We start from the raw sequence: 23360 nt of genomic DNA on the forward strand, positions 1-23360 counted from the left end.
ATTACTGAAGTTCCTATTGATGAAGTATAAGATACAAAATTCTATGGTTAAAGACAGAATTTGTGAGATTCCAAAAGTTGTTTGCTTTGAATAAAAAAAAAAAGAAAACCTTTGCCAAGAAATACTGTGTTATAGATTCATGCTGAATGAATTCAGGGCACATTTCTCCTTTGGCAAGGAAACCAAAGCCAGTCAATGGAAAACACACACACACTTTCTGAACTGCTTGTCCCATACAGGGTCACAGGGAACCGGAGCCTAACCTGGCAACACAGGGCATAAGGCTGGAGGGGGAGGGGACACACCCAGGACGGAACGCCAGTCCATCACAAGGCACCCCAAGCAGGATTTGAACCCCAGACCCACTAGAGAGCAGGACCTGGTCCAACCCACTGCGCCACCGTGCCCCCCAATAGAAAACATTCAGGTAAAAATATAGATCATATAAGCATTTATTCAGAAATTTGACAGGAGAAGTTTTCTAGTTATGAATTTTCACTGTCAAGATCATTGGAACTCTATTAGTCAGTTGTGTTTTGTACCTCTGTCAGACTAGTCATGATTTCACAACTGAATGTCTCAATGTTACACAGACTATTAGAATTCCATAACACAGCTGTAGCAAAGACCTGTAAATTCTCAGGGAAGGTGAATAAGTGGATACAGCTCTCTGCCTTAATCAGAATGACCACCTCTGAAGTGCTTGCTGCAGAAACACTACCTTTTCCTGGCCAATGATCACGTCTGCAGTTTCTTATCCACATTTGATATTTTTCTACTGTATATCTATGTATATCTATGTATGCCTATCTATAGGCTTGAGGTTAGTCGACAGCAATAAAATTTCGTTAAACATATTTTTGGTACCCTTTCTTGCTTCAACAAATGTACATTCTTACTGCAAGAATTTAAAACTTTCACTTGAAAAACTAAACATATCGTAGGTAGGAAGATTGAGGCGATTTTAACATCTAAGATGTCACTAAGTCCACGGGCAATTTCAAAGAGCTGTGGCAAATCAGCTGTACATACGAGCAAAGCCAACTCTCCACAGGGCAATACGTGTTCCGCGGTTATTACATTGTCGCATTACCATCAGCATTATGGGATTTGTCATTATTATGGGATTTATGTAAGATTGTTTGAAACTTAATCGCAATCTGTGAGAAGTGAGAAAAGCTTAACTGAAGTTCAGAACAGTATGTCTCGTACGCTTTGAACCCCTAGACTAGGCCTAAAAAAAGTCTAAACCTTTGCTTTTAGTTTTCCTTATGTAATGTTTGTGTACACTGTAATTTATCTAACAAACTCTGCTATCTGGCAGACATGTTCAGTATTTGCCCAAGCAATGAAACTAGACAGCTCAGTGGCATAATGCTGCTGAGTATGTGCTGAATAATTAGATATCTTGTTCAACTGTAAAACTGCAGTACCCCCCTGAACCAAATAATCACATTTAATAAAAATGAAACATAAAATTGAAGTCTTCATTTAAAGCGGATAAAATTACATGCAAAACTGAGTACTCTGTGCGAAAACATTGAGTTTCTGACAATATGTTGATAACTATCTGCTTTTCAGAGTTGAAGTACATATTTATGTTGTTGTCATGGTAGAAGACATGAGGTGGAGGAGTGGTTGAGGACCCAATTTTGGGTTTGTTTATTTGAAGCACAAACAAGGAGTAGGCAATAGGCATTGTCGGGGACAAGCATGGGCAGACATTGTTCTTGGGATGAGATGGGAGACATAGTCAAATGAGCAGAGCCAAAGGTCAGAAGCCAGGACGAGAGAGCAGGAACAAGGGGAAGGGAACAAAGGAGACTGGGGAAAATGACGAGGTAAATGCGATTTATCGCTGACGTGCTGGAGATGCGGTTTCACTCTAAGGGGTTCCGCAACCAGGTGTGCAGGAGCGGCTCCTTCATACCCTGTCTCCCTGATCAGGGGCAGGTGTGGGGGTCAGACGCAAGGCTGTGAGTGTGACAGTTGTGAATTAACTCAAAAAATTAATATTTCTGTATAATTTTAACTGGCTATTAAATGGGTATATAAAGTTCTTATTTTTCATTTTATTGTATCCAGTTTAAGTCCAGATATTCTAAGAAATTTTGCTGGCACAGCACTGACCTCTGATTTAAAATTATAAACTTCTGACTCTTTGCTGACTTTGGGATATTGGTCATGAACAACATAATGCAGGAGCATACTGTTTAATAAATTAGTTATTTCAGTCAACCCCTTTGATAGTTTACACTGATTCAATCAATTGATTGACAAAAACAAAAGTAGAGAAACTAGTGGTTTAAGTAGTATTTTATTAGTCACATTTTAAAAACATTGGAACTGATCATATGTACATTGTTTTAAAAACAGTAATCAGCAGTCAAGTTTTTTTCTTGCAATATTTCTTAAATCAACAATAAAATGAAAATTTAGACTGTTCCTCAGATTAACAAAAAAGACCACATTCCAACTTAAAATACCTGTTTACTAAGAAGGCACACTTTTTGAGAAGTCACTGCATAGTGTTTTCAAAGCACATTCTCACATTTTGAACAGCAACGAAAAGTAAATGCTTCTTCGCCGAACAAAATCACAACAGCACAGCAATGTGTTTGGTATTTAAAGCTCCCCGCTGTTTAAAAAGGTACATAATCAGATTAAAAAAAAGATTAAATTTAAATTTAGAGTCATAGTTTCCTTTCTCTGAGCTTGCTTTCATGACAACAGCCAAAAAAGTTTAAACAAAACATCTGTGATTTTAAATAGGACATACAGTACACTCCTACTGTGTTCCCCAGTGCAATTTTGCTCTGTGATGAAGTGTGAAGAAATGCTACTGTTTACCAGGCATTTAAACACAGTCTGTGTCTACACCTGTGGTTAAAAGGTTCACTTACTGTTGAACGTGTTATGATTGTTGGCTAAATGTGTTATCAGTTTTTGTGAAGTGAGGACTTTTTTTCCAAGCCATGTCTTTTTGGGGTTTTTAACTTGTCTATGTGCAGGTTTGCAGAGCTTATTTCATTACGAAAAAACCAAGGTCCCTGTGATGACATGTTACCGAGGTTAATTACTGTCATGGAAGAAGCCCCAGAGAAAACAATTGGTCACTCAGCTTCAATAGCAAAGTTATCGTACTGGGCAAGTTCAAACGTATTCGTGCCAATGGCTGCCCAACCATTCTTGGGTTGCAAAACCACAGCAGACTTCCAAAGAGGGTATCCATTAAGCATTCCCGTGGCATACTGACCCTGCAAACAAAACAGTTCATGCACTCAGGCAGCACTTGTAAGAATGAGATATTCCAAATGTAATAAAATCTGGTTGCTGTTTCTCAAAAGCACTGATGACTTCGTCTTCATCATGCACACTGCTAAATTGATTTTCCCCATATTCCACAACATTAAAACTGTTAATAGCAAATACTATGATCACTGTAATTGTTTGCCTGTTCCGGAAACTGTCAGCTGTATTGATCTGGGTCTAGATATGCAAAAAGAGAAAAAGTTTGTACAGACCTTAACAGTGAGACTCAATGTGTGCCAAACCCCAGCTTGTGTTCCTGATAGACCTTCAGCCAGTACAATTTGTCCACCTTGCAAGCAAAGGAGAAGTGGGGGTTATAAGACATATCTCACCTAAGGTAGATGATGGCAGATTTCAGTTACGTTCCTAGAGCACTGCAGTTACTGCAAGTTTAATACCTTTCAATTAGACAGTGACTTACACCTGGAAAGTGTAATAACAAATTCAGCAATGAAGAGCAGTGTCCCATCTTGCTGTGTTAGAATTCACCACTTGTGATTTGGTGCATCCTGGAAAGTGCACTGTCTCAGGCGCATAAATCACTGATGACAAAACTGTTGCGAAATACTGACCAATGTCATTAGTCACTTTGTAGGTCCCGTCCGCATAGACCCAGAAAAAGACTCCCTTGGCATGTCTGACAGCTTCCCCGCCTTGATCCACCCTGGCAGCAATGAACACCCCTCCTGTCTTGGCAGTCTCAATAAAGATGTCACATGTCACAGTAAGGTTTTGCCTGGGGGAAAAGAAGACATGCCGAAGCATTGGTTCAGTCATTTGTACAGGATTGAGGCAATCTGGAGCCAGTCCTGGGAAGGACAAAGCCCACGGTGATTTATACTCTGTCCAGGTCATCACAGAGCATACACTCATACATACACACACACACAGAGCATGGAGCACTTTAGAAGCCCCAGTTCACATGAACTGCATGTTTTTGGACACAAGAACTTGCAAACTGCATAGAGGGATTTAGGGCCACATTCAAATGCTGAATACTGAAGACAAAATGCCAGTACTTGACATGATGGTTCCATCATCTTGGAAAAACAGGAGTAATCCTGGGAATTTTGTGCACTGGTGTGATAAACAAAAATCATCCACTTAGTGGTAAAAAACCTTGTTAATACAAGAGATAACAAGAATGGCCACAGTCAATAAAGCTAAGAGGAAGGTTTCAACCGCAAACATAACAGCTCAGTACAACTATGGTGCGGTGTGCATCTTTGAATACGCAACTCATGCAGATGTGGTTGTTAACATCTTTAAGTTAAAAAATAATGTAAAAAATTATCTTGCTGTAAAATTTTTTTTCCTGTCAACTTTTCCACAGAGCCCCTAGTTCCGTCTTGCAGACCCCAGTTTGAAAACCCCTGTTCTAGAAATCTGTGAGATCCAAAGAAACTGCACAAAGCTGTCAATGTAATGTGGATCAAGTGTCCATCACTTTATTGTGGAGACAAAATAGGGTCCCCTCTGGTACAAGTTAGGTGTACCTAGTAAAGAGGCTGTATGGCAGCAGCAAAATATTTGTTGAAACACGCACCAGTTATGGTCACCAATTATGCTGATGGTCTGATCTGCGTCTGCAGACCATGTCACTGGCCGCTGAGTGACCACCTGACGTAGTGTGAACACATGGGGTCCTGGGTCAGTCAAATTGATAAAGTACTCAAAAACTCCTGTCTGATCAGCAAAGTCTGGTGCCTCAGTGAAGGGAGGGTTACCTACAGTGAGAGAGAGAGAGATTGCTGGAAATTGCCTGGCATGTTTTTTGGACGATAGCAAAGTTTTACTCGATTTCCAGTAATAGTATTTAATTTGCCAAGTTTCAGTGCTCATATGTATTGCCATCCATAGGATCTTGTGCTGGAGAGGCACTCAACTTACACAACAATCGACATAAAATGTCAAAGATGTTACTTGTTAAAGTATTACACAAACCAGACAAATACTATGTAAGCATACGTATGTGTCCATTTAACTAACACATTATGAAAAATATACAGTTGACCCTTGAACAACACGGGTTTGAACTGTGTAGGTCCACTTATATGTGGATTTTTTTTTAATAAATATATTGGAAAATTTTTCGGAGATTTGCAACAATTTGAAAAAACTCGCAGATGAACTGCACAGCCTAGAAAAATAAAAACATTAAGAAAAAGTTAGGTATATCATGAATGCATAAAATATATGTAGATACCAGCCTTTTTATCATTTACTAGCATAAAATATGCACGTAATATGTGTAACATCTACAGTGTTTTGTATCATATAAGACAATATTGATGTAGGTACTGACAGACAGACAGACGATTCATCTTGTAAACAGACAACGTAAACTTACGGTATCGATAAACACAACACAATACTATACTGTAAATGTATTTTGTCTTCCTTATGATTTTCTTAACATTTTCTTTTCTCTAGCTTACTTTGTTTATGTTATTGGTAAGGCTTCCGGTCAACAGTAGGCTATTAGTACTGTAGTTAAGTTTTTGGGGTGTCAAAAGTTATACGCGGATATTTGACTGCGTGGGGGGTCGGTAGCTTTAACCCCCGCATTTTTCAAGGGTCAACTGTACTCTGCTAATCTCACAGATAGATGTGCAATTTGGCTAACAAATAAAAGAAAAATAAAAGATAAACAAGTCAACAAGAGGCAAATCAGGGCAGTATGAAATGAAGATGTCTTTTTGGATACTTACGGACGTTGAAGTCATCTTTGTATATTTTTGGAAAGGGAGTGGAGGAAGGTGGAGCCGGATGAGCCCCTTTCTGCCCCGTAGTTATAGTTGTTAATGTGTAAACTTCGTCTACATCCAGGTCCAAAGAAAATGTGCCATCAGACAGCTAGGAAAGTATAAAAAAATATACTTATCATATATACGTATATATTCATAATATACTCATATCTTCTTTGCAGGTCAAATGTCGGTGAACTTTAGAGCATTCGACAGCATTTTATGGAAGCAATCTGGAATACAATTCTAGCATTTATTTCTGTTCTGCTTATCTCCTGATGATCTTTGTTCTGTCATTAACAAAAACAAATTCAGCTAAACCTAAATAAGTCTCAAGGAATACGTCTAAAACAAACATCACAATAGCATTGCATCTGTGGGCAAATTTCAGTTCTCATTCTTGTTTACAGGGTGAGCATCACTGTACAAGCTTGTTTCAGAAAAATAAAGATACACATAAATCTCACAGGAGGAGTGAATTTTTCCTGAATACTGGCTTGAAAATACTCTTCCGTACACATAAAAACAATTGAAGGCTTTTTTCTCCACTGCTGATTTTTAAAAAGTCTATCAATAGAAGGGGCAGAATTCTGATCTGTTCAAATATAAGGGTTACCTTCATTGGACTAAGCTGCTTAAACAATATTGAATTTTGTCTCTTAAAATCCAACTTGGAGTGCCACACTTGTAGTGATGTCAGAGCATTCTGTTAAAAAGAAATAAATCAGCTTTAGTAGAAGAACATGATTTAAAATCAAAATTGTACATGTAGAATTCTGTAGTTACATACAAAAGATCCCTTCAAGTGGAATGTTGCACTCTGGGCAGAAACATTGAAGGCAGGGAGAGGAGGCCTTATACACTGGGAGTGATCGTGAGTCTAAAAAAAAAAAAAAAAAAAATTAAAATACGAATGCTTCCAAGTCGGTGGTGTATTTTTATAAATCATACATGTCAAGAGTTATTTACATTCATCCTGTCCAAACCTCCAAACAATCAGAAACATAAATCAATGTGCATACAAAAATTAATGACAAATGCACAGAGCAGTGCTACATGTTCCACTGACCATGGTTTCAATAACGATGGTCAGATTTCCATTTCCATCTGTGAATGCCACATAACTTCCACCTTGCTCCAAATGACCAAGAGTCTTTAGGTACCGCCATCCAGGTTGGGCAAACTGGGTTGTATGGGCTGAAAGGGAGGGATAATGGCGTGTAAGGCATAAAAATGCTGATTAAAATGCAGGTAGTTCTCGGCTTACAATGGGGTTCCATTGTGACGACTCATCAAAAATCAATTTTGTCCTAAATCGAAAATCCCTTTTTTTACCGTATTATATAATCCATAAGGATATATAAATAATTAACATGAATGAACGCTATGTTGTCTAGGGCTTTATTATATGTCCAACAATGTGTTTCAGATGAATCAGTACCTCTAAATTCCCTATACCATGTGGATATGTGTACTGTAAATACAATCACACTAAGTCATTTGTCAATACCGTATACTGTGTTTCAAGACAACTGCATGTGTTTCATTACTTGCAGCTAAGTTACTTTTATTCACTTCACAGACACCTTTCTCTAAAGCGACATGCAACTCAGGGAAAGTGAAAGTGTATTTCACTAGCAGGCTAAGAGCTTTAGATGCAGACACATGGTCTTCAAAGCACAGGCAATTCTTCCAATATGACCATTTCTGTCAGAGCATATTACACAACAGAATTGACTCAGATAGGAAATACAAAGGTGACCGTAACAAAGAATTTCCTCCAAGTTGAAGGAGCTGCTAGATCAAGAGAAAAGTGGGTACGAAAGAGATGCATCTCCCACCACATGTGGAAAAGGCACACATGGGGATGGAACCCTTGTCAGACATGACAAACACATGCACTTTGCACTGGAGTGTAGGTTCTCAGATGGTGTTTCTCGTGACAGTTACACAGCTATTACATGGCACATTACTGTCACTATCAAATAACTTAAATGGGTATTAGATTTGGTCATATTTTAAAGGGGGTTTCGCTTAACTAATATGTGTGGTTAAATATCAAATTCACTCTAAAAATTTGTAACAATGCAGAAAATAAGACAGGGGACAAACACTGTATTGATTCCTGTGGATATCCTAACACAACACAGGAAATAATAAAACAGTGACTTGAATGAGGGACACTTGCAAACCAAACTCACGTTACACTATATTAGCCCTGAGGTAATAACAGTAGCATGCAGCACATTTGAAATGTGGCAAACCTTTCTGGTTTATACAGTACCAGTTATCCATATTGGAGACTCGACCACATAATTGCCACTCCATGGCTCCTCAGCAGTCATCAGCCCATCTCGTCCAAAGGACAGGTTCTCATAATAACTTGCAATCAGATTCCAGGATATGGTGCTGGATAAGACCAAAAAAGAAAGCAAGATTTTTTTTCCTCCAGATTCCAGAGTTTAAAGTTAGGATGTGTAAAATATCATTTTTCACAACAGCAATGTGTCTATGCATCTTTCTTTTTTCTCAGAAGGGTACATTTAGAGGTAAAATTAGTTATTGGAGTGAGGGCCCATACCCAGTCATTCTGCCATTTACATAGTTCTGATTGAGGATACGTGCCCAGCAGCCTCCGCCCACATCATCATTGAAGGTACTGTAATCTTCAGAAGCCCACAGTGGCTTCCCAGTCAGCAGTGCCTGAGTGACAGTGGTGGTGCCTGGGTAGTGAGCACTGCCAATGGCATCACACACATGCACACAGTCAGATACATAACAGCCCTGCGATTGCTATGACATTCTGTCAGTGGCATTTCCCTTGCATTAGGAATATGAAGCACTCAGTTACAGGTGCAGTTCCTTAACCACTACATAACCTGCTCCCATTCAGTTAAATAAACTCAGTCCACTGACTGTGGAAGTAGTAAAACTATCAGTTACTGCTAATTTGGTGAAGTAACAGTAACAGAAAGACACATAATAAATTAATTTCAGAGAGTTTGTTGCCCTATGACCTTGCAGTATAGAGAGCTGAAAAGTTTAAGTCATGGTCAAAGGCTGTGAAGAAAAAGGTTTCAACACAATGTTGAAATGTTTTCTGAAGAAATTCACAAGCTTCAAAAACGCATACCCTATTACTTCAACTGCGCTGGAGAGCTCCTCATCAAAAATCACTGAAGTAGAAATAGGCTCCCATAAGTTATCGCTGGCCACAATTTTAACCTGTTGCAAACCACTTTTATCGAGAGTGTATCGCAGAAGCTTCCAAAAAACAAGAAAAAAGAAATACAAAAGCAGTGAGATTTCAAACTCAAGTCACTGATAATTAAGCATCAATAGAAAAAAATTATGAAATCCTTCTTGTTATAGACAGAGCTCTAACAGAGTTAACAAAAAAAGCTAAATAAATAAGCCACCAACAATATATTCAATGGAACAATATCAAATGTCAAAACCATATGAATAAAATGACAGGTAGTCAGTGGTAAACTATTAACCTTTTTCCTCTTTTAAAAACAAAACTATGTTTTTTCAGTATTTCAGAAGTGAAAAAAATAACACTGAATGAAGATTTTGCACAGCCATCAGAATTAAGTGATGATGTGTATCGCAAGAAATAGGGAAATACAGTCTCATGGAAACATCTCATAGCGTGGTGGTTAAGGATGTGAACTTTTACCCTGAAGGTTAGGAAAGGCCCTGTAACAGTACAATTGTGAGAGGTACTTATGGTTCTAGTAAATTAGCCAACTGCATAAATAGGTAACAGTACCAGTTATGAAAAGTAATAACTCATAATGGGACAAGTGGTTTCAGCCTGTGTGTGTGTGTGTAATACTCATAATAAATGCAGCAAAATAAAGACAAAACTTCTTCTGCATGGGGATCATATGAAGTGCAAAAACCCAGACCTCACTTACCCTATCACATCAACTGCATCATTAAGGTATGGGTCAATTATCATAGAACTAGAAATGTTCCAGCTGTCATTGGCTGCAATGATGCCAGTCTTGGTTAAACCCACTTAATACAATATGTTACGAAGAACTTTGGCAACAAAAAACATTGCTCAGGGAAGTTAAAATTTGCAAGTATTATCTGCATACTCATTATGCACTAGAAACAAATTAAACGAGAATATTTAAAAAATATTTTTCAAATTTTGCACAATTTTGTATCTTATTGTGTAATTTGGATGTTTTGAGTAAATGTTCACATTAAACCAAAAATGGGTGGCTTACTTATTTAGTTTTCTCTTTGTTTACTCTGGTCACATCATTTTAAAAATGTCAGGATGAGAAAAGATTGGCCTTACCTTTATGTACTTGCTGTCAAATTTTCTTTCATTCCATATCTAAATTCATAACAATACAAGGTTAGCTGCTTCATATTATGGTGTTTGTGTCAAAAAAATTTAGTAAAAAGTAGAATTCAAGTAAATGTACTATAAATAAGAAACACACAAACAGAAAATTATTTACTTATCTACGATATTCAATCCTGGACTCGATGTACTGTCCAAATTAAAAACCATTTCATTGCCTTTTTTAGGACTTCAGTGTGAAGGAACATACAGTGCACTCAAGGTATGACACCTTCACTTTTTCAGATTTTTTTATGTTGCAGCCTCATGCTAAAATTTTTAAATTCATTTTTTCCCCTCATCAATCTTCACTCAGTAGTCCATAACGACAAAGCAAAAACAGCATTACAGAAATTTTTGCAAATGGATTAAAAATAAAAAACTAATATCACATTGACAGAAGTATTAAGATCCTTTGCCATGATATGTGAAATGTAGCTCTAGTGTATCCCATTTCTACTGATTAGCTTTGACATGTTTCTACATCTTTTTTGGAGTCCACCTATGGAAAATTCAATGGATTGGACATGATTTGGAAAGGCACACACCTATTGGTATAAGGTCCCACAGCTGACAAAGGGTATCAGAGCAAAAGCCAAGCAATGAGGTCAAAGAAACTGCATACAGAGTTTAGACACAGGACTGTCTCAAGGCACAGATTTGGGAAAGGATCCAAACAAACTTCTGCAGCACAGAAGGTTTATAAAGAGCACAATGGCCTCCATAATTCTTAAATGAAAGAAGTTTGGAACAAGCATGACTCTTCCTAGAGCGTGTTGTCCAGCAAAATTGAGCAATCTGGGGAGAAGGGCCTTGGTATGAGAGGTGACGGAGAACCTAATGGTCACTCTGGCTGAACTCCAGAGATGCTGTGTGGAGATGGGAGAAACTTCCAGAAGGACAACCATAACCGCAACACTCCACCGATCTGGGCTTTATGGCAGAGTGGCCAGACAGAAGCCTCTCCTCAGTAAAACACATGAAAGTCTGTTTGGAGTTTGCAAAAAGGCACCCAATGGACTCTTAGACTGCGAGGAACACAATTTTCTGGTCTGATAAAACCAATTCAAAGAGTCATGTCTGGAAGAAACCAGGAACTGCTCATCACCGGTGTTAATACCTTTCCAGTGGTAAGCATGGTGGTGGCAGCATGATGCTGTGGGGCTGTTTTTTAGCAGCAGAGACCTGCAAGACTAGTAAGGGTCAAGGGAAAGCTGAATGGCAAAAGTACAGAGATATCCTTGAAAATGTAAACCTGCTTTAGAGCACTCTAGACATCAGACTGGGGCAAAGGTTCACCTTCCATCAGAACAATGACCATAAGCACAAAGCAAAGACAACACATGAGTGGCTTAAGGACAATTTAGTGAATGTCCTTGAGTGGCCCAGCCAGAGTCCTGGACTTGAACACAATCACACATCTTTGGAGAGACCTGAAAATAGCTGTTCACTGACGGTCCCCATTCAACATGACAAAGCTTGAGAGGATCTGTAGAGAAAAATGGCAGAAAATCCCCAAATCCAGGTGTGCAAAGCTCATCGCATCATATCCTGGTAGACTGAAGGCTGTAACCACTGCCAAAGATGTTTCAACTAAGTAAAGGGTCTGAATACTTATTCCAATGTGATATTTCAGCTTTTTAATATTAATAAATTTGCTAAAATTTCTAAAATACTGCTTTCGATTTGTCATTATGGGGTATTGAGCATGGACTGATGAGATTAAAAAATGAATTTAATACTGAATACTTTGTGAAGGCACTGTCACTAAATAGCTGTGGTTTACACAAATCATAATATCAAGCTACCAATCTGAAAAAACAAGATGAAACCAATTTATCACATACCCCAATATAATTAATATCCAAGTCATGATACTGTTTTGCACCAATAATCCATGAGACAACATAGTAAGCAGTGATGTCCGGAAAGTCATAAGGCCAGTTTGTTCCATGTCCAACCCAGCCTGGAAAAGCCCAGGGTAATCCTTAAAAAAAAAAATGTAGAAAATTGGTTTTCATTAGTGCAGAACAAATATTACTGATACTGTGAGGTCTCACAAGAAGAGACTACATCAATTCTGTCATGAAAACCATAGATTCAATAGGTTGTTAAATAGGCCTTTCTTATCTGAATTTCAAAGCCAAGAAGATGGAAACTAATAAAAGGGGACAAACATGGACAATTTCTTTAGTTAAATTTTTGTCTCCTGTGTTGTACCATAACATTTTAATTCTGCTAGCAGTATACTTTATATATTGCAGCTTTTTCCAGAATCTGCCCATCTGCCTGAATTGAACCTGAAGCTCAGCAAGACAATGACCCAAACATACAAGCAAGAATGGCCGAAAAAGAAATAAAATGAAAGTTACAGAATGGACAAAGCCAAAGTCCTTACAATAGTCAGACTGAGATACCGTGGGAAGCTCTGAAAAGGACAGTTCATACTCAAGAACCTGTTGCTGAACTAAAACAGTTCTGCATGGAGGAAAGGGGCAAAATTCAGGTAATGCGAGACCCTGGTAAACAGCTACAGAAAGCACCTTGTTGCAGTCATTGCAGCTAACAGTGCTATAACTAGTGACTAAATGAAAGAAAAATTAATTCCCCCCCCCCCAGTGACTACACATTTAATTATCTTCCACACCAAGAAAGCTACATAAAAATACTAGTGGAATTTTTTGTCTCTCGGGCTCCGTTCACATACAGGCATCTCTTGATTTGTGAACTCATTTTAACTGAAATTTTGGTGTAACAACTCTGGGCTTTTCACATCAAATTTTTGATTTCCAGAATGAAAAGTAAGAATAACAGAATTTATCTAATGTGTGTCCGAAAAAAATTTAAAAAAGCCACACGTTGCGTAGGTGAAGCAGAAGCGCAGTAACATATTGTAGTTAGCGCTAGTGTACCATTTGCTGTTTCCTGTTGGTTTCCTTCATCATGTTTGTTTTCGTTCCACACGCTTGTAACTGCCAAGCATCATCCCTACCAACCATCTCTCCAATTTTATTGATAAATGAGCTGCAACTGGGTTTAAAGTGTTCAAGCGACGGTCATGTTTTTCTTCAGAAAAATTCCATGTCCAGACTCTGAGGAAGTAGCCCAGACCTCTGTGCAGTCACTATGTCCCCTACAATGGAATAGACTTGCTCAGTGGGTACAGGAACGCAGGTATGATTTGGCCAGAGGAGAATGCACTGGGAATATGGATGTATTGTCTTTCCACCAGTGAGGAGAACTGCTGAAAACAGTACAAACTCCAGCGCTGTATAACTCCACCTCCCTTGTATCTACTACTTGTGATTCACTGCACTCAGCCATGGATGCAATTCGGTGGGGGACCTGCAACCCCATTTGGGCCACTAAATTCAGAATGTGCAGAGAACGCTTAACATCTGGTCACGGTCCACTTTCATAGAGTGCTATATCAATGTTACGCGTGTTATCTGGCACAACGGCAATCCAACAGTTTGGCTTCTCCAGTTAACGGAAATCCAGCAGTTTGGCTTCTCCAGTTCCCACATATAACGAGGGAAGTTTGTCAGAAAAAAGACTGTTGCAGAGTCATTTGTCCTCTCAGTCTTACGGCTGTCACAGCTGCTTGGTTTAACTTATTGCTGTAACAAAAGTACAAATGTCTGGTCGTGCTTTTTATATTTTAAACAGCAGCACTATTTTACAAAGTTTGATTGCTTTCTTTCTCTACAGTTTTTTATAATTTTCATATCAAATGGGAAAGCCAAAATATTGTCATACCAGAAACTTATGAGCTGGTGCATCTCAATGTCTTTCCAGTCTACACTTGCTGTCCCCTAAATTCCTCAAAAACTAGGGGTGTATGTTTTGCAGCCCTTGTTGCTTTCAACGGTGTCATCTCAAGTACAAAGGAAGTATCAAAAGTATAGTAGTGACTTGCAGCAATTTCATATCTTAATACAGAATAAGTTTTGCACCATAAAACACAATTGAATAAAATTGTCAAGTTCTGCACTTTAACATAAATTTAATGTTTGTTGCTGTCTAAGGACAAAAAAAAAAAAAAAAAAAAATTCCAAAACATACTGCCTACAGCTATACCCATTAATAATGTCATTAAATGTTTGATACTCATGAGTCATTCAGTTGTCTGCATCCAGATCTCTCCATTTCTTTGATATAATGCCCTTACATATTGTTTTTTGAGATGTATGATGTTTTTGGGAAAAGCATCTGCTACACGAGGAAATACAAATATGTTTTATATCATGCTGAAATCATGACTTCATAGTTATATACTGTAGGTGTTTAGTGAAATTTTGGAATATTGGTTAGGGGTGTTCAGGTGGGCTGGGAACACATTATCCCCCCCCCATTTAAAGGGCAACAGGTTTTTGGTATCCAAAATGTTGGATACCAAAACTGAGAAAAAGATGTGATCACCTATAACATAAAATGGTGAAAAAACAGAAAATTGGAAATGCTTTTTAAGAGCACCTTCCTGGCACAAACTAAAGACAACGATTAAAAACCAAGAAAACGTAACGATCCCCCAGAATGTTCTGTGGGCGGAGTTATAGCATGAGGAAGACAGAAATGGAGAAACCTGTAGCTTATTTTCTGACACAGTTAACACACATGAAAAGCCAAAGCGCTCGACCACACAGAACACTACGAGGGACAGCAATTCGCCCATGGTTCCCCAAAATGGTTGTCCATTCAGCTACGCACACACACAGTGGCAAGCACTGCACTGTGAGAGCCATAGCTCCATCACCGTGCTATAACCCATCATTTCAGCATGATATAAAACACTTGCAAACACTTAAGCTATACTTCTAGACTACATTACATTTACTCATTTAATAGACACCTTTTTCCAAAGCAATGTACATCTCACAGAAAATACAATGTGTGCATTACATTAGCAGGAAGAGAAACTTAGATGCAGAAATGATACTTAAGTGCAGTTAGTTTGTTTCTTTCCACCATGTGAACCAATGTTCATCACACAAGTAGCTGCATAAAACTATGAGAATAGTCACAATTCCTGTTGACCTTCCTAGTATTTTTTTTTTGGCAATACATATAAACAGTTGGGTTACATTACAGGAGTAGCTGCGTAAAGGTTTATCTAGGCATGATCTTAGTTACAGTGCATGAACTTTTGCCGAGATGTACATCACTTTGGACGAAAGCACCTGCTAAATGAATAAATGTAAATGAACATTTACACCTTACATGAACTTAAGAGATCATGGGTGAAATGAGTCTGGAAAAGGTGAGTTTGACTACATTTTGAAAATGAAATTTTTCCTTTTATTTATATTTACATTTATTCATTCAGCAGACACTTCTCTCCAAAGAGACGTGTATCTCAGAAAGCAATACAAAAGTACGTTATATCAGCAAAGAGAGAGATTTGGGTGCTGACATAATTCTTGCATGCAGTCAATTCATTGCATACCACCAGTTACACTACATTACGCAAGTGGTATCCAGTAGACAGTAAAGAATATTCAGTAATGAAATTAGTTAAAAATAAGTGCAGACAACTATTTAAACAAACAAGGCAATTAATTGAAATTAACCGTTTACTTTTGCAACGCAGCACTTTCAATCTTTGTGGACATGTTTCAGATAAATTTTGTGATGTTCATTTTTCATCATGAAAATGAACAAATGAGTATCAAAGGTAAATAGCTGTTATATAGAAATTTTGGATAAAGAGAATTTGTAAATCATAAATTGAGGGATGCCGATGTAACAGGAGAGAAATGCCAAAAATTTTGAAAGCTTATACAAATATGACAGAATAAGAGCTGTAATTACTGTCAAGATCCATCTACCAAGTACAGATGATGTGGTGAATAATTCTGCAAATCAGCAATTTAAGATTTTCGATTGTTATATACAAAAGCATGACGTGTAAATTTGTGTAAGCAAAGGACAAAAACCAGTATTCCTGTTCCTCACTTTATATGGCTTTGCACAATGTGGCTCCCTGGTTCAGCAGCTTGTGTGCAGTTTCCCTCAGAAAGTTTTCTTCCACACATTCACTTTTTTATTTTACACTTTTAAAGATGAAGAGAACAAAAAAGTTCAAGAGGGTGAATACTTTAAGGCACTAATATATTTATATAGCGTATTACCAATAAGAGTAATGTTTGGGTTCCGCTTCTTGGCTTCCTTCATGAGCCACCACTCGTAACCACGAAAGTAGTTCTCGTCATTTTCATAGTGCATGTGAGAAGGCTCTGTTCCATCTGCGAGAAAAACAAAGTCAACTTTACTGACATATGTAAGAGCGAAAGAGTGCTTCTTCTGGACCACGGTGTGAACACAGAGGAAAACATATACTACCACTGCTACAATAATTTACAATAACAAGGTAGCTCTTCGAAAAGCAGTCCTAACATTTCTAGAAAAGGTTATCACTGGGGTGCGGCTCAGTACTGACTAACATTACTTTGTGCAGCAAAGGGACGTTTACAGCCTACTGTGACTTCGAATAAACATTTGAGAGATTGGTTTACTGCTGCAGCTCTGGGTCAAGAGTACAAGAATGAGTCTCTTCGGAGTTAAATTAGCATTTTGGTCACAACACCAGTCCACCAACCAGCATGTTTTATTTGTCTCATGATGTAGCCGCCATCTTTACCTGTAGTCTGAGCATCGCCCCCAATTTCCACCTTGAGAATATGCAGTGAGGCACCAAAGTTTGGCTGGAAAACAAATCAGATGCATGGTCATAACAAAAGTCTCGGGGAAAACTTGAGGACCAAACAGACAGCTGGAAGCAGAACTGGAAACTCCTAGAAGGTCTTTATGTCTTATTTGACATATTAAGATTACACAACAGAGCAGCCTTCTTAAGTCACATGTCCAAAACATTACATATATTCATTTTCCTGACACTTTTCTCCAAAGCAACACACAAGATACTTCACTTACAAAGTATTTACGCATATAGAGCTGGGTCATTTTACTGGAGCAATTTAGGGTAAAGTACCTTGTGAAGGGTACTACTAGACAGCAGGAGGTGGGATTCGAACCTGCCACCTTCGGGTACAAAGCCTGTCAAAGGTAGCAGCCCTAACCACTACACCACCAGCTGTCCCGTGACGTTAGTCTGACATCGGAGTTTCCTCGGGAGACCCATAAACGTAAATATTTCCTGAATATTATGCGGCCATGACAGGATTTTGCACAACTAGTAGTGGAAAGTGAGGCAATGCCTACCTATCTTTCCGATGAATCAGTGCCAGTGGCGATGCGGAAGTAAATATTATGCGTTGTGAAGTGACGGCGCATGCTTGCATGCATGCATGCATGCATGCCATGGCCGCGTGAAGAATATACTCACCTTAAACAAGTAATCGAGGATTTGGCTTCGATAGGGCTCCGCGTAGTTCACCAGCAGTCTCGACGTCGCCTACATAATTTCGTAAGAAACGGACAAGCTGAAGCTCTACTGAAAGACGAAACGAAGACATGAATCTGAAAGAGCGCACAGCCAACAGGTCGTCAAGCTCTCATTCATTTTTGAATTTCTCATCATCATGTTGTGAATCACTTACTCCTCCGCCGCTTAAACCGCCAATACCGTCGAAACGTCTTCCCAGGCCACTTCGGTCGTCTAACACGTAGTCCTCGGCTTCGCAAAATGTGAGATAAAGTGACAGACATGACATAAAAAACACACCGATCTGGTGGAACATTTCAGATCCCACGCGAAGCCGGCTACTCCACAACGAGCGCCAGAGTTCTGCGGCGTTAGGGGAACCTTTTGGTCACGTGACACAGATCGCCCTGCTGCCGCGTGACTATCACACTTCCGTCCTTCCTCATTCTAAGTCGCCGAAGGTTGGTGAAATGGCAGATAAAGGATGCAGTACTTTGTACAGCATATCTCGATGTTTAGGACCTAAAACGAACTACGGCGACACTTTAAATTAAGAACAGCTTCGGTCCTTCTTTGAATAGGCACCGTGACGCTTCTCTCCTCCACATAAAAATAAACATGATTCGTTAGTGCAGCGTTTGCAAATGGTGTTATACAAGTGAAGTCCTGGTACTTACATCATCTTTTACATGAATTCACTTGGCAGACCCTTTTCTTCAAGGCAATGTACATCTGAGAAAACACAGAAAGTGCATTACACCAACAGGAGCAGTCTCAGGAGAGATCTGGACGCAGACACACTTGATTTTTGAGGACGGTCAATTTGTCTCCTATCACCACATACATCACACCAGTAGCTAAACATAGGTTTCTTTTAATGAACAAACAGATAACATATTTATAAAGCACATATCAGAAAAAAGATGTTTTTATTATTGACAGATTCAGCAGTTCTGAGTGAGAGAGGAAGGCCATTCCGCTACATCAGAGGCAGAAGCAGAAATCTTTGTGCATTTGATTTGGGACCGCTTGTGTGCAGGATCACCAAGCAGACAGATGGAGGGGAAAACGGAATTAAGACAGTGCAAAAGCAAAGAACCCTTAAACTAAGGGGGTTTTAGGAAAACCAAACTAAACAAACTCAAGCTGGTCAAGTACCCTAGCTTTAAAACAAAACAAAAAGGTCTTCAGCATCTAGGAAACCCTAACTAACCAACTCTATATACAAAAAATCAAAAGTACAGGGGGTGGCACCCACTTCTTCCCTAATGTGTCTAGACAGGCAGCCGAAACCTACATGCTGGATATGTAGGTTGTGTGACATGCTTACTTGTCCGTTTTTTCCCCAAGACAACAACACAAAGTCAATAAACAGCTAACCAAACTCACAATGCAAGCACATCAATAAGCCAAACAAGAAGCATGACACAACAGTCTGAATCGCTTGGGAAATAGTTGGGTTTTTAAGATGGCAGAATCTGAAGGTGATTAGTCAAATGGAGGAACTGACAACAGGACTGATGATGAATGGGGATGGCAACCAATAGAAGACAATGGACCTGTACAGGGAGCAAAAATACACAAACACAGAATGGAATAATGAAACACACTGAAAGTCTGTACAGAGACGTAACAACCCACCCATAAAAGCAGAACCCCCCTCCCAAACATATGCTGACCAACAAACACAACCACTTCATTCCCAAGAAAGATAATCATCTACCACATTCTCAGTTCCCTTCTTGTGTTTAATGTTATTTAATTATTACTATCATTTTGGAAAACCAGAGACCAATGCATGAGACACTGATTATGATTGTACATCCGAGAAAGAAACATAGATGGATTGTGCTCGGTATAAATTATGACAGGTAATACACATAAACCTCAAAATACTGCAAAACTAACAGTAGAGCTAAAGTCTCTTTTTCTGTAATGGAGTAATTCAACTGGTGTTTGTTGAACTTGTGTTTAAAATTAAAAAAAAAAAAAGCACACAGGATGGTCAATCCATTGCCATCTTTTTGAATCAGAACAGCTCCAGCACCAACAGAACTTGCACCTACCTCCAGTTTGAATGGTAATGCAAAGTCTGGTGCAGCCAGAACAGGAGCATTACACAGCACTGTGTGTCTCTGTGTGTCTCTGTTGTTGCTTAACACATTCAAAAACATATTGGCATTCCTCAGACTATAGGAACTTATTTGATGGAGTAAGCAATTTTGTGAGGGGTGATACCACAGTAGAGAAGTTTTTACAGAAATTCCTATAGTAACCAGCCATGCCTAGAAACTGGTTAAGTCCCTGTGCAACTGGCACCGGGTTGCAAGAGCAGAAAATTCCCTAATAGTTCCAATTTTAGCCTCAACAGGACAAACTTGACTTACATCTTTGCCAAGATATGTGAATTTGGGGCCATTGAATCTCTCTGTGGCAGAACTGTTGATGGTCAGTGGGGGATGTAGGTATGAGCTCTCCTGAAATCAATGACAATCTCATCTGTTTTCCCCACACTTAGGAGGAGACTGTTGTTCCTGCCTCACACAGCCGGTTGGTCTACCTCCTCTCTGTATGATGTTTCATCATTGTTGCTAATGAGACCCCACCACAGTTCTGTCATCAACAAACTTAATGATGTGGTTGGAGCCGGATCGTGCAGTATAATCATGAGTCAGTAGGGTAAACAGCAGGGAACTGAGCATGCACCCCTGGGGGGCCCTTATGCTCAGTGTGGTGGTGCTTGAAGTCCTACTGCTAGTCCAAACTGACTGAGGTCTTCCAGTGAGGAAATCCAAAATCCAGTTACAGAGGGAAGTGTTCAGGCCCAGCTGGTCTAGTTTGCCCACGAGTTGCTGAGGGATGATGGTATTGAATGCTGAGCTTGTTGTACCTTTTATTGTTTGAGTTTGTGATGTTTGATGTTGTATGGAAAGGTGTTGTTTGTATTTGGTTGCCAACTTGTAATTGCTGACAAGTGATTGGCACTGAGTTTAAATTGTACAATTTGGAATGCGGTTTATTGAACTGCCACTAGATGTCCATACGCTAATTATATTCTTTGTTTTAGCGTAAATGCGATAGTAGTAGAGAAGAAGAGTTTTGCCTCAGAGTGTACGAGTGGAGTGACAGATGTTTGTTGGCATTTTATTAAATGTAACGTTGTTATTAGAAAACACAGAAGTCGGTCTCGTCATTTGCAAACTCAAGAAGCTGCAACGGGATTAGTGACAACAAAGCTGAAGTCATTGAATAGCATTCTGATGTAGGTGTTCTTGTTGTCCAGGTGTGCCAGGGCCAGATGGAGGGTGGTAGATATAGCATCATCCGTGGACCAGTTGGCCTGATATGCAAATTGGAGTGGGTCAAGAAAGGGGGGGAGGATGAATTTTATGTGTTACATGACTAATCTTTTGAAGCACTTCATGATGATGAAGGTCAGTGTGACAGAGCGGTAGTCATTCAGGCAGGATGCAGATGACTTCTTTGGCACCGGTGTTATGGTGGTTGCTTTGAAACATGTGAAAATAACTGCCTGACCCAATGAAATGTTGAAGATGCTTGTAAAGACATCTTTAAGATCTTCTGTACAGTCCTTCAGAACACAGCCGGGTATGTTGCCTGGGCCAGCAGCCTTGCGGGGGTTTATCCTAGTTAGGGATCTCTTCACACTGGCTGTGGACAGACACAGGACCTGGTCGCATCTGTTGGTGGTGTCTTTAGTGCTGGTATATTGTTCAGAATTTCAAAGCATTCATAAAGTTTATCTGGCAGAGAGCTGTAGCTGTTGCAGACCTATGGTGGGGGCTTGTAATCTACAATGTTCTGGATTCCCTGCCACAGACTCTGTGTCTCTGTTGTTGTTAAAGTGTCCATTTATCCTTTTTGTGTACTGGCACTTGACTTCCCTGATGTCAAGGAACAGGTTGGTCCTGGCTGTCATTAGAGCTGCTGGGTCCCTTATCTGAAAGCAGCATCCCAGGTTCTCAGCAGTGTGCGGACCTACCATGTCAGCCATGGTTTCTGGTGATGGTCTTGGTGACAGTAACATCATCAGTGCATTTCCTGATGTAGGCTGTCACTATCTCTGCGTACTCTTGAATGTCTGTGTGATGATCGTAGGTTGCTGCTTCTCTGAACATAATCCAGTGGTGTCGAAGCAGTCTTGTAATGCAGCTGTGGCTCCCTCAGGCCATACTCTGATCTGTTTTAAAACCGGTCTGACAGCTTTCACCCAAGGTCTATATGCGGGCAAGAGCAGAACAGAGATAGGGTTGGAGAAGCGGCTTTATACGTACCCTTAGCGTTTGTGTAAACAGAGTCCAGTGTATTGTTCCCTCTTGCTGGAAAGTCAACGTGTTGTTAAAATTTAGGCAGCAACGTCTTTACATTTCCGTGATTGAAGTCCCTGGTGAAAACAAAAAATCCATCAGGGTGGGCTGTTTGTTGCTCGCTGGTGGTGTCATAAAGTTCACTGAGTGCCTCTCTGGCGTTGGCGTTCGGAGGTATACACAGCCACCAGCACAATGGTTGTGAATTCCCTCGGCAGATAGTAAGGTCAGCACTTAATAAACATAAACTCTGCCAGTGATGAACAGTGTCTATGAACCACTACAGCATCTTGACATCAAGCTTTGTTGCTATAAACACACAAGCCACCCCTGCGAGTCTTACCGCACAGCACCGTGTCTCTGTCTGCTCTGCAGGATGTTGTCCGGTTCACCTCAATAGCGGAGTCCAGGACAGTTTCGTTTAACCATGTTTCAGTAAATAGAAAAAAACAGCAGTCCCTCATACTATGCTGAGTGGTTCTTTGTAGTTGAATTTCACCCAGTTTGTTAATGAGAGAACGTACTTTAGCGAGCAGGGTGGTCAGGATAGCCAGTCTGTTGGAGCTAGCCTAGCCTGGATGCCTCCGCGCTTGCCTCACTTATGTCCCCTCTCACAGCACTTACAGCATTTCCCCCCGAGTGTTGTGGCAGTAGGCTAGGTCGCTGTTTTTGGGCCTAGTCAAAGCTTGATGGTCAGATCTATCAGAGGAATAGACAATCAAGAGATCTAGATATGCATTCCAGTTTGGTATACATGCTAAGACTAGGTTCACTAATCTCTGAAAAGTTGCAGGAGCATTTCACAAACCAAAAGCCATACCTGTACTGCAGTAAACTATCTGGAGTCATAAAAGCAGAGATGTCTGATGCACGTGGGGTTAAAGGTACTTGCCAATAATATTTAAACAGGTCCAGTTCACTCACAAAGATGGCAGAACCTATATTGTCCTCTATTTGAGGCAACAGAAAAGAATTTGGTACTGTCACTGCATTTACTTTCTGGAAGTCTGTATAGAAATGATATGTTCCATCTGGGTTTGGAACGAGTAAACAGAGAGAGCTCCAGGAACTATGACTTGGAATGGCTAATTAATTTTCTAACAAATAATGCACATCTTTTTTCATAGCAGCTATCTTAACAATTTTAAGGCCATAGGCATGTTGTTTAATAGGAACAGCACCATTCACATCTATGTCAATTTGCAATACAGTTGTATGAGTGG

At 39.6% G+C, this 23360-nt stretch overlaps 1 protein-coding gene across 1 annotated transcript; it reads right to left on the bottom strand.

Moving 5' to 3' along the window:
- Positions 1 to 2423: 2423 nt before the first annotated feature.
- Positions 2424 to 18209, bottom strand: galcb (galactosylceramidase b). The gene is made up of 17 exons (XM_018735310.2): positions 17985 to 18209; positions 17771 to 17839; positions 17066 to 17129; positions 16557 to 16670; positions 12273 to 12412; positions 10378 to 10416; positions 9193 to 9323; positions 8641 to 8796; positions 8344 to 8468; positions 7129 to 7256; positions 6850 to 6939; positions 6676 to 6765; positions 6024 to 6168; positions 4859 to 5039; positions 3885 to 4048; positions 3525 to 3601; positions 2424 to 3257 (listed from the first exon to the last, which is right to left on the bottom strand). Exons 1-17 carry the CDS (start codon positions 18123 to 18125, stop codon positions 3114 to 3116), a joined length of 1998 nt encoding a protein of 665 aa, XP_018590826.1. The 5' UTR covers positions 18126 to 18209; the 3' UTR covers positions 2424 to 3113.
- Positions 18210 to 23360: the final 5151 nt, after the last annotated feature.

The sequence above is a fragment of the Scleropages formosus genome, chromosome 1 (assembly GCF_900964775.1).
Source record: "Scleropages formosus chromosome 1, fSclFor1.1, whole genome shotgun sequence".
NCBI classification, from domain to species: Eukaryota; Metazoa; Chordata; class Actinopteri; order Osteoglossiformes; family Osteoglossidae; genus Scleropages; species Scleropages formosus.

Coding starts and splice junctions, on each gene's coding strand:
- galcb (XM_018735310.2), bottom strand. CDS start 18,125: ATGTTCCACCAGATCGGTGTGTTTTTTATGTCATGTCTGTCACTTTAT. Junction 7,257..8,343: donor GTCTCCAATATGGATAACTG/GTACTGTATAAA, acceptor CCTCCCTTTCAG/CCCATACAACCCAGTTTGCC. Junction 6,169..6,675: donor AGCAGCTTAGTCCAATGAAG/GTAACCCTTATA, acceptor ATACTTTCCTAG/CTGTCTGATGGCACATTTTC.